Source organism: Microtus ochrogaster, assembly GCF_000317375.1.
Source record: "Microtus ochrogaster isolate Prairie Vole_2 chromosome 6 unlocalized genomic scaffold, MicOch1.0 chr6_random_2, whole genome shotgun sequence".
Classification (NCBI taxonomy): domain Eukaryota; kingdom Metazoa; phylum Chordata; class Mammalia; order Rodentia; family Cricetidae; genus Microtus; species Microtus ochrogaster.
Genome location: NW_004949095.1, coordinates 13,440,028 through 13,452,755, shown reverse-complemented (window position 1 = coordinate 13,452,755; position 12,728 = coordinate 13,440,028). Strand labels below are relative to the sequence as shown.

Below are 12,728 nucleotides of genomic sequence, written 5' to 3'. Positions count from 1 at the left end.
GACCTGAGCTATAGATCTAGAACTATCACAGACCCTGAGCTATAGATCTAGAACTATCACAGACCCTGAGCTATAGATCTAGAACTATCACAGACTCGAGCTGTAGGTCTAGAGCTATCACAGACCTGAGCTGTAGGTCTAGACCTGAGCTGTAGGTCTAGAGCTATCACAGGGCCCTTACTGGAAGGAAATTATGTGAAGTCAGCTTAATGTGGCACCTGTCAGTCCTGAAACTACATGAACAGTCTCTGGGAAGCCACCTGCAGAGAGGTGGTTATTCATCAGAAAAGGTGATGGACGTGGCTTTTTATTTTGAGGAATGGTGTGTGTGTGTGCATGGGTGTGTGCATGCGTGCATGTGTATGTTCATGGGTGTGTGTGCATGGGTTTGTGTGCATGTGTGTGTGTGTGTGTGTGTGTGTGTGTGTGTGTATGTGTAGGGGACTCTGGTTGTTGGAAGGAAATTGCTTGCAGATGCCACAGTAAACTCATCTCAGACTTCTCATGACAATGGACTTTGGAATCATAGCAAATACCAAGCTCAGGGAACTTTCCCTCTGCTCTGAATTCCTTTCCACATACTTTCTCTTCAGACTTCTGCATCCACCGCCTTCTCACGACACTGGGCTCCCACGCTCACCCTGCTTGACTCTGACTGGAGAATGCAGCTTTCTCTAAAAGACATCTTATCTCTGTCCTGGCATCAACTAGAGGGTCTTCACCATGCACATTTCTAAAATCCTTAGGTACCACTGACCAAGGTCCTCATGCCTTTCCTCCCAGCCTTCATCGTTGCCTACTGCATGCACACTTCAACACACACACAACACATCACATTCACATACTACACATACACATGCACCACACACACACATACATACATACCACACCACACAAACACACATACATACCACACAAACACATACCACACATACATACACACACAAACACATACCACACATACATACACACAAACACACACCACACATACATACAAACACACACCATGCCATACACATACATACACTGTACACACATACATACACCACAGACACACATGTACACCACAAAACACACATACCACACATACACACACCACAAACACATACATACATACAAACCATACCGTACAAACACTTATACATACACACCACACAAACACATACCACAATACATACACAGACACACAAACATACACCACACATACACACACAAACATACACACATACCACGCCACACACACATACATCACCACACACATACACACCACACAAACGTGGTACACACCTTTAATCCCAGCACCCGGGAGGCAGAGGCAGGCGGATCTCTGTGAGTTTGAGACCAGCCTGGTCTACAAGAGCTAGTTCCAGGACAGGCTCCAAAGCTACAGAGAAACCCTGTCTCAGAAAACAAACAAACAAATCCCACACAAAATTTGGAAGCATGAGACCAATCTGACTTAAAGGATCACTAGACTTTGAACCTTGTCTTAAAAGAAAAAAAGCTTTGGTTGCTGTGTTGTCAGGCATCCCATTATCAAGTCTTCAGACCCTGAGTGAGGAGAGGAGGGGTTGCTTTTGAGAGAGGATAAAGCCATCACATGTTTGCCTTTGGGTAAAGACATGCTGCAACCAATAGAGTAAAAAAGACAGATAGAAGCGGGGGCTCCGACTTACTGCTCATGATATTTGATTCATAAAACTTGGGGTCGTCACGTTTCACCTCTTCAGGATTTTCACAAAACTTGTTGATGTTGTCCTCAATGTACCAGCTCTTGTTCTCATCAAACACAGCAAACACAGCCTGCTGCTCAATGTCTGCTGCTTTCTGGAGGTGAAAGGGCAGGGATTAAAGCTCCAGTTGGCTCCTACTTCCCCATTGCTTTGAGTCCAGAGAAGCCACATTTCAGGCACCTATGAGAGCCCATGATGTACCAAACACTCGTCAGAGATATAGCTAATACGTGAAAGCAAACAGGAGGGGATCAGAGAACTCAGTCAAAAGTTCCTAGGGGAAAAATGCTACCTCCGTCCGCCGCCTGCAAGCCAGTGTGTGTCTGTAGTGGAGCACTTTTCAGTACGAAAGACTGAGTGTGCTCCAGATGATGTAAAGGAGGAGCAGAAGGTTGCAACAGGGAAGCCTCATGCCCTTCCTTCCCATGTCCTTTACGATGTCAATAAATCAAGATCTTGCAAGTGTTCTGATTTTTCTAGGCATCTGCCTATTTTGCATGTCTTTGAGTAAGACCCCTTTCGCTATTATTTAACCTAATGGGAATTTTAGGTGAATAATATAAGACTACTCATTTGCAATGGAGAGAAACTCAGGATGCTGGGGATATAGTTCTGTTGGTAAAGTGTTTGTTTAGCATGCAGAAAATCCTGGGTTCTCCCAAGTACCACATATGCCTGGTGTGGCAGCATGTCTCCAGTCCCGGAAGCATGGAAGTTCAAAATTATTCTGGTTACACAATCAGTTTGAGGCCTGCCTGAAATACAAGAGAAACCTCTCTCAAAACAAAAACAAACAACAAACCAACAAACAGGGGTCAGGCTGGAGAGATTGTTCAGCAATTAAGAGTGCTGGCTGAGGCCGGGCAGTGGTGGGGCACGCCTTTAATCCCAGCACTCGGGAGGCAGGGGCAGCCAGATCTCTGTGAGTTCGAGGCCAGCCTGGTCTACAAGAGCTAGTTCCAGGACAGGAATCAAAAGCTAAGGAGAAACCCTGTCTTGAAAAAAAAAAAAAAACGGAGGCTGGAGAGATGGCTCAGAGGTTAAGAGCACTGGCTGCTCTTCCAGAGGTCCTGAGTTCAGTTCCCAGCAACCACATGGTGGCTCACAGCCATCTGTAATGGGGTCTGGTGCCCTCTTCTGGCCAGCAAGCATAAAAACACTGTATACATAATAAACAAATAAATAAATAAATCTTAAAAAAAAAAAAAAAGGAGTGCTGGCTGAAGACCTGGGTTTAATTCCCATCATCCACATGGCACCCTACAACCATCTGTAACTACAGGGGATTTAACTCCTTCTTCTGGCCTCTGTGGGCACCAGGGATACACACTGTATGAAGATATGCATGCAAGCAAAACACCCATACACTAAAAACAAAAATTAAATAAAAACTAAAATTTAAAAATAAAAAGAAAGAAAAGACAATTTTTAAATGTTCAAGGCCATCCTAGCCCATATAGTGAGTTTGAGGCCAAGTTGGGCCTCATAAAACCATGTCTCAAACGAAAACAAACAGAAATCTAGTCTGTTTGGTCACATTCTTTGCTGTAACTTAGTCTCACCAAAGAAAAACTTTTGACAGGCTCCAATTTCACCAAAACTATGGCTCCAGCTGGGCATTGATGGTGCATGCCTTTAATCCTAGCACTAGGGAAGCAGAGGCAAGAGGATCTCTGCAAGTTTGAGGCCACCATGGTCTATAGAGCCAGTTCCAGTACAGCCAGGGCTACACAGAGAAACCCTGTCTCAAAATCAAAGCAAAGCAAAGCAAAACAACAACAACCCAAACAAACAAACAAAACTATAGCTCCAAATGTCCTTGTTCTAAGGACTCTCTCCTGTCTCTGTTACCTGCCTCTGAAAATAACAAAGACTGGCACCAAGTTTTCACTGCATTCTTATGCCACCTGTAAACACATTTCTGGGGTTAGGGTGTTCTTATATATTTGATCAGAGAGAAGAATTAAAAGAGCTTAACTGGCTTCTTCATCACACGGGCAACACCGACAGGCCTAGGGTTTGAAACTTGGTTAAAATCCAGCATCACGAGCAAGCTCCACCAAGAGCACAAACCAGGAGCAAAATCCAGTCCCAGGAGTCAACTCAGTCCCGGGTCAATGGCGGATCAGGATTGAGCCAGTGACCAGATGCAGAGTCAGTGATCTCCATTGGAACAGGTAGAGGGGAGTAACTTCTGAGTGAGTGAGCCAGAGCTAGAGAGCACTGAGGGTCCAGACATGAATCTGAGACCTTCAATGGAGTAGACCCAAGCCAAGACCCCTGGGGTCTGGGTGTGAGTAAACCTGGGACCTCCGATGGAATAAGCAGAAACCAGAGATCTCTGTGGGGCCAGGTGTGAGTCTGGGACCTCAGAGGGAGTAGGCCTGAATCAGGATCTCTGTGGGTCCAAGACCTCTGTGGGTCCAGGCACTGGTCTGAGACATCAAAAGGAATAGGCAGGGACCTGGAACCTCTGCGGGACTGACCCTGAGTCTGGGACCTCTGAGGGAGTAAGCCTGAGTCAGATCCTCTGCAGTTCCAGGTGCACTCAAACCTGGGACATCTGAAGCAGCAGAATGGAGTCAGAAATCTTTGCAGGACCAGCTCCAAGCCAGGGACTTCTGCAGGAGAATATCCAGACCAGGATTTACAGAAACATGGCAAAGCCAGAAGCCTAGGCCAAAGTAGATCTAAAGCAGCAAACTCCAAGGGAGCAGAGCAAAGAACAGGAGCACTGAGCTATCTCCAGGAACACGGAGTAATCAATGGGGTAACTAGAACTGTGGCACTGACTGTACCATGAAGAACAACCATCTGAGCTTTGGATTCACTAAAACCTAGAAGGTTATTTAACAGAATCTCAGACAGCCCTTACCACACCTATTAGAGAAAAAGATGAGTAGAAAAGGTAAGAACACACACAACACCACAAGAGTAACACAACACCAGTAAAACCTAAAGACCCTACAACAGCAAAACCTGAACAATCAAATATGAATGAAGCAGAAGAAAGTGACCTAAAAATAACTTTAAGGAATGTTTGAAACTCTAAAAGAGGAAATGAGAAATTCCCTTAAAGAAATGGAGGAAAAGACAAACAAAAATTGGAAATCACCTAAAGAAAGTCAAGAAAAAGAAATCAAACATATGAAAGAAACTATTCAGGACTTGAAAACTAAAATAGAGACAATAAAGAAAACACAATTTGAGGGAATTATAGAAACAGAAATCATGAGAAAATGATCAGGAACCACAAACACAAGCATGAACAACAGAATACAAGAGATGGAAGAGAGAATCTCAAGTGCTGAAGATACAATAGAGGAAATAGACTCATCAGTAAATCTAACAAATGCTTAACCCAAAATATACAAGAAATATGGGACACCATGAAAAAGCCAAATCTAAGAATAATAGGTAAGAAGAAGGAAAAGAAATTCAACTCAAAAGCACAGAAAATATACTTAACAAATTCATAGAAGAAAACTTTCCCAACCTAGGGAAAGATATGCCCATGGAGATACAAGATGCCTGTAGAACATCAAATAGACTGGATCAAAAAATAAGTCCTCTTGCCATATAATAATAAAAACACTAATCATACAGAATAAAGAAAGAATATTAAGAGCTGCAAAGGAAAAATGCCAAGTAACATATAAAGGCTGACCTATCAGAATTTCAGAATTACACCTGACTTTTCATTGGACACAATGAAAGCCAGAAGTCAAGCATTATGTAGACATTAAAAGACCATGGATGCCAGCCCAGACTACTATACTGAGCAAAACTGTCAATCACCATAGAAAGACAAAACAAGATATTCCATGACAAATCTAGATTTCACCAATACCTAGCCACAAATCCAGTCCTACACAAAATACTACAAGGAAAATTCCAACCCAAGGAAGTTGGCTACACCAACAAAAACATAGGCAATTGATGGTCTCATAGCAGCAAATCCCAAAGAAGGGAAAAATGCACAAATTAACATCACCAACAATGGTAACTAAATTAACAGGAAATAGCAATCACTGGTCATTAATATCCCTTAATGTAAATGGACTCAACTTACCTATAAAAAAATACAAGCTAACAGATTGGATATGAAAACAGGATCCATCCTTCTTCTGCATACAAGAAACATATCTCAACCTCAAAGACAGACATCATTTCAGAGTAAAGGGTTGGGAAAAATATACCAATCAAATGGACCTAAGAAACAAGTGGTGTAGCTATCCTAATATCTAGCAAAATAGACTTCAAGCTAAAATCAGTCAAAAGAGACAAAGAAAGTCACTTCATATTAGTCACAGGAAAAGTCCATTAAGAGGAAATCTCAATACTGAACATCTATGCCCCAAATAGAAGGGTACCCTCAGATGTAAAGGAAACACTTGCAAAGCTTAAATCATGCATTAAACCCCACACACTGATAGTAGGAGACTTCACTCCCCTCTCACCACTGGACATGTCAGTAAGACAAAAAATGGACAGAGAAATAAGAGAACTAACAGATGTTATAACTCAAATAGACTTAACAGACATCTATAGAATATTCCATCCAAACAGAAAAGAATATACCTTCTTCTCAGCACCTCAGGAACCTTCTCAAAAACTGACCACATACTCAGTAACAAAACAAACCTCAACAAATATAAAAAAAAATTGGCATAACCCAATGTACCTATCAGATCACCATGGTTTAAAACTAGAAGTCAACAGCAATACTAATTCTATAAAGCCCACAAACACATGGAAATTAAACAATGCTCACCTGAATCATGAATGGGTCAAGGAAGAAATAAAGGGAGAAATCAAAGACTTCCTAAAATTCAATGAAAATGACCACACAACATACCCAAATTTATGGGACACAATGAAAGCAGTGTTAAGAGGAAAGTTCATAGCACTAAACACCTACATAAGCTGGAAAGATCCCACACTAGGAATTAACGAACATTTGAAAACTTCAGGACAAAAAGAAGCAAATTCACCTAAGAGAACTAGATGGCAGGAAATAATCAAATTGAGAGCTGAAATCAACAAAATAGAAACAAAGAAAACAATTCAAAGAATCAATGAGACAAAAGAGTTGGTTCTTCAAGAAAATCAACAAAATAAACAAACCATTATCCAAACTAACCAAAAGGCAGAGAAAGAATATTCAAATTAACAAAATCAGAAATGAAAAGGGGGTCATAATAACAGACATGGAGGAAATACAGAGAGAATCATCAGGTCATATTTCAAAAACCTGTACTCCACAAAATTGGAAAACTTAAAGGAAATGGGCAACTTTTTGGATAAATATCACCAAAATTAAATCAAGACCAGATAAGCAAATTAAACAGACCTAGAACTGCTGAAGAAACAGAAACAGTCATCAAAAGTCTCCCAACCAAAAAAGTCTAGAATCAGATGGTTTCAACTCAGAATTCTACAAGACTTTTAAAGAAGAACTAATACCAATACTCCTCAAATTATTCCACACAAAAGAAACAGAAGGAATGTTGCCAAACTCTTTTTATGAGGCTACAATTACCCTGATACTCAAACCACATTACTAAGAAAGAGAATTACAGACCAATTTCACTCATGAACATTGATGTAAAAATACTAAATAAAATACTGGCAAATTGAATCCAAGAACACTTCAGAACCATCATCCACCATGATCAAGTCGGCTTCATCACAGAGATGCAGGGATGGTTCAACATACAAAAATATTTCAACATAATCCACCATATAAACAAGCTGAAAAATAAAAACCACATGATCATCTCATTAGATGCCAAAAAAAGTTTTTGACAAAATACAACATCTCTTCATGATAAAGGTCTTGGAGACAGCAGGGATACAAGGAACATACCTAAACATAATAAAGGCAAAATACAGCAAGCCAACAGCCAACATCAAACTAAATGGAGAGAAACTCCCAGCAATTCCACTGAAATCAGGAGCAAGACAAGGTTGTCCACTCTCTCCGTATCTATTCAATATAGTTCTTGAGGTCCTAGCTAGAGTAATAAGACACAAAAAGGAGATCAAGGGGATACAAATTAAAATAGAAGCCAAACTCTGTTTGCTGATGATATGATGGGTTGCATAACCAATCCCAAAAATTCTGCCAAGGAACTTCTACAACTCATAAACAATTTCAGTAATGTAGCAGGATACAAGATTAACTCAAAAAAATCAGTAACCCTCCTGTACACAGATGATAAAAGGGATGGGGAAGAAATCAGAGAATCAACACCCTTCACAATAGCCACAAATAGCATAAAATATCTTGGAGTAACTCTAACCAAACAAGTGGAAGATTTGTATGACAAGAACTTAAATCTTTGAAGAAAGAAATTGAAGACACCAGTAAGTGGAAAGATCTCCCATGCTCTTGGGCAGGAAGCATTAACATAGTAAAAATGGTAATCTTACCAAAAGCAATCTACAGATTCAATGCAATGCCCATTAAAATTCCAGAAAAATTCTTCATAGATCTTGAAAGAACAATGCTCAACTTCACATGACAAAGCAAAAAAAAAAAATAACCTGTACAATAAAAGAACTTCTGGAGGCATCACGATCCCTGACTTCAAAGTCTACTACAGAGCTACAGTACTGAAAACAGCCTGGTATTGGCATAAGAATAGACAGGAGGACCAATGGAACAGAACAGTAGACCTGGATATCAATCCACACTCCTTCGAACACCTGATTTTTGACAAAGAAGCAAAGAATATCAAATGGAAAAAAAGAAAGCATATTTAACAAATGGTGCTGGCATAACTGGATATCAACATGTAGAAGAACGAAAATAGACCCATATCTATCACCAAGCACAAAACTCAAGACCCAATGGATCAAAGACCTCAGCATAAAGCCAACTACACTGAACCTTATAGAAAAGAAAGTACACTTGAATGCATTGGCACAGGGAACACAGACACTGAGAGAAACAGTTAATAAATGGGACTTCCTGAAACAGAAAAGCTTCTGTAAAGCAAAGGACATGGTCAACGAGACAAAATGACAGCCTACAGAATGGGAAATGATCTTCACTAACCCCACATCAGACAGAGGACTGATCTCCAAAATATACAAAGAACTCAAGAAATTGGACACCAAAAGATCACATAATCCAATAAAAAAAATGGAGTACAGACAGATCTCTCAACAGAGGAATCTAAAATGGCTGAAAGACACTTAAGGAAATGTTCAATATCCTTAGCCATCAGAGAAATGCAAATCAAAACAACTCTGAGATTCCATCTTACACCTGTAAGAATGGCCAAGATCAAAAACACTGATGACAACTTATGCTGGAGAGGTTGTGGGGAAAAGGGAACACTTCTGCACTGGTGATGGGAATGCAAGCTGGAACAACCCCTTTGGATGTCAATGTGACGATTTCTCAGAAAATTAGGAAAAGACCCTTCTCAAAACCCAGTAATGCCACTTTTGGGCATATATTCAAAGGATGCTCAATTGTGCCACAAGGACATGTGCCCAACTATGTTCATAGCAGCATTGTTTGTCATAGCCAGACCCTGGAAACAACCTAAATGTCCCTCGACCGAATAATGGATAAGGGAAATGTGGTACATTTACACGGCAGAAAAAAATAACGTCATCTTGAATTTTGCAGGAAAATGGATGGAGCTAGAAAACATTCTTTTGAGTGAGGTAACCTAGACCCAGAAAGACAATTATCACATGTACTCACTCATAGGTGGTTCTTAAACATAAAGCAAAGAAAACCAGCCTACAAACCACAATCCCAGAGAACCTAGACAACAATGAGGACACTAAGAGAGACTTACATAGATTAACCTACATGGGAAGTAGAAAAAGACAAGATCTCCTGAGTAAATTGGGAGCATTGGGACCTTGCGGGGAGAGGCAGGGAGGATATCAGAGAAAAATGTAGAGCTCAATAAAAATCAGTAAAAAAAAAAAAAAAGAAACTTAAAAAAATATTCAGCATCACACCCAGGCTGTGCTCTGCAGTGAGAATCCAAATGAAAACAGAAAGAGCAACAACAGAAAAGATGACCCCTGATGAAAATATTGTCACACTGTTGCTAAAGAAGACTACTGTCTAAGTGCACTTTAGAAGGAAAAACCCTATTGGCCAGCAGGGAGACCTAACCTACTCCAGTCAGGAGAAATTCCTATTTCAAGGTTTACTCTAAGGTTAAAATACCTGTATGCCTCTCTGATCCAGGGACCTGCTCTTACAGATTAGAAGCAGGCCTATTAGCCCAGAGGCGATGTCCCTGGTAACGTCCACATCACTGTAGTAAGGCCTTGTTAGGCACTGGGCGTCGTTTTCTGTGGGTTCGTCAAACTCTAGAATGTTCCATTTGTAAGTGTAGATTTCCCCTGGTTGAACTGGTCTGATCATGGTGTGACTGCCTGAAAGAAAATATACACTGTTAATTTTCTAAGAAATTATTCCATCGTAATAAATATCTCCCTTAGCTTTTATTTAGAGTAACTACTATCAGGAGTTAACTACTATCAGGAGTTATAATTCTGTTTGTCTAAAACGCTTGACTACAGATTATCATTTAGCTGTTCAATATTTCTCCACTAGATGCCGCCAAAGACACTCAGAAAGGCGTTGCATTTGTAACCATCAAAGGGAGAAGGGTTTGCTGGGATTTTTAGAGAGTACCCCTCCATGAGTGTTACTGATTGCACTTGTCATAACCACCGAGCAAATAGGACAAGAGGAAACCATGGAAGTTTCTCAGCGGTCCTTAGTCTCTTTCAGTAGAAGTGAAAGGTTCCCACCTGAGGTGGAGGAAGAGTTGACTCCATCTTCATAAGGCGAGAATGTCACCCCATGAGGGTAAATGCTATAGGGTCGGCTGGCCATGTTTTTGAACACAATCTACAAAGTTAAGTCATATCAATTATTTCAGCATCGAAGGTTACTCTTGCAACTATTAGATCAAAAGATGGCAGCTTTGCACACTTACCTCTGTGTGTGCATGTGTGGGCAGGTATGCACGTGACATGCGGATGTGCACCCACAGATGTGTGCTCAAGCAATGGGGAAATCAGTTCTGTTTATCTGTGCAGCAGTCCAGCCTTCCCCCATTACCAAGAAATGCGGGAATCAGTTCTGTTCATCCGTGCAGCAACCCCCCGCCCCGCCACCATTACCAGGCAGGAAGGAGTCTCTGGGGGAGTCTTACTCCCAAATAAAGATGAGAAATGGAACTTTGTCCCTGGGGAACAGCTTAGGAGAAGTTACATTTGCCTCATAGCACATCCTCCTCTCCCAGATGATCCCATCATCCTTCCCTTATTCTTTCAGATCGGACCTCATCTATTCCTTTCCTCCGCGAAACCGTGCTGCCTCTGCTTGTCTTGCTCCCTGAGATTACTGTCAATGAAGTTATCTTCCTGGAGGGCCCCAAGAGCCAGACCCTGAGTTCCAGACAGCATCTGCTTATGCTGAAACCTAAGGCATCTTAGTGGAGCCAAAAATGAGGGAAGGAAGGAAAGAGGGGAAAGAAGGCTCTGTCATCTGATTACTTTCAAATGAACAAAATGGGCTTTTTCTAGGGCATGATTTTCACAGAAGTCCCAATTTGCCTATTAATCTTCAATAGATAACCTTAGTTTTATCTTCTACTTGGTTTTCAGACAAAGCCTTTAAATCAACTTTGATATGCAGATTATCTACATCCTAGGGTCTTGCCGAAGATGCAACTTTCAGTTGTCTGTTACTTGGGTCTTTACCTAGCTCTGTGATGTAATACAATGTTCAATCATATTATTATTACATTTAGCATGTGCGTGTACATATGTGCACTGTGTGTGTACACGTGTGTGCGTGCGTGTGTCTCTGTGTGTGTATGTATGTTTAAAGGCATGTATGTTACAGTGTGCATATGAGGTCAGCAGATAACCTGTGGGAGTTAATTTTCTCCATCACAGGCCCCAGGTGATATAAATGCTGCTGGACTAGAGACCAACCATTAGAGCCACATGCTTAGACTGTCCCGAAGTCATTTTCTCTCCACTCTCCTGACTCAGATGTTCACACTGATAACGAACAATGTTATTTTCAAAAGCTGCCCACCCCTTCTGTTTTGCGACAGTTGTGGGATTTTGTCAAGGACACAGAAATTACTCCTGGCTCTCTACCTCAGGTAAATGGTGCAGTGTTCACAGGCATGTACACCTTACTCAGACGTATTTCCTTTTTACTTTGCTGCTCAAGTTTGGACAAACTTTGCAGACAACCTTGGGATTGTTTCATTGCACCTACTTGTGACTCTGTTTTATTCCCTTCTGGTTTATCTGTCAAGATCCTTGTATTATTGAGTAAGGCTATAAATGCATGAAATACTAAGTAAAACTAAAAGCTGTGTTTACATTTAAAATTATATGAATACATTTAAAAATATTGAAAACTGCCAATCCCTGAGCTGTCTTTTTGGTTCAGTTCTTCCCTGCCTCCATATTTCTTTGCTTACCTTGAGTGTGTCCCTGACCTGGGCTCTAATAATAGGGCCCAGAATCCCACTTTGTTTGGTACCGGAACTCTCCATGCGTTTGGAGAAGGTCTCGTCCTCATATTGCCGGTAAATAACTTTCTTATACTGTTTTCCAATTTGATTTGAGAAATTATCCAAGTGCAAAGACCTGTATTTCCTTAACGTGAAATGAAATAATAAAAGAAAAGTCAAACTACTTCAAGTAGAGAGTCCAATGGGAAACCCTTGCGCATGCAAGTTCTGCTTTGGGGTTGCCTAAAATGCTACTTCTTGGAATAGTCTCAGAGTAATTTACAACATCCTGATGTTCTTCACACAGCCAAAAACTAGCAATTAAGAGTCACCTGCTCCAGTACTGAATAGGTCATAGGTACCTGGTGAGATCTGGACAGAAAATGTCTGCACCTTCCTTTCTTTTTTCTTCTTTCTTCTCTCTCTGTGTGTGTGTCTCTCTCTGTCTCTCTTTGTTTTGTTCTCTTTC

General features: G+C 40.9%; 1 protein-coding gene across 1 annotated transcript in view; it reads right to left on the bottom strand.

Moving 5' to 3' along the window:
* F5 (coagulation factor V) overlaps positions 1 to 12,728 on the bottom strand; it is a 74,450-nt gene that overhangs the window by 27,929 nt on the left and 33,793 nt on the right. Inside the window, exons 8-11 of the mRNA XM_005363991.1 lie at positions 12,227 to 12,404; positions 10,530 to 10,629; positions 9,937 to 10,148; positions 1,677 to 1,827 (exon numbers count right to left, since the gene is read on the bottom strand). Coding sequence (XP_005364048.1) covers positions 1,677 to 1,827; positions 9,937 to 10,148; positions 10,530 to 10,629; positions 12,227 to 12,404 — 641 coding nt within the window. The remainder of the gene's footprint in view (positions 1 to 1,676; positions 1,828 to 9,936; positions 10,149 to 10,529; positions 10,630 to 12,226; positions 12,405 to 12,728) is intronic.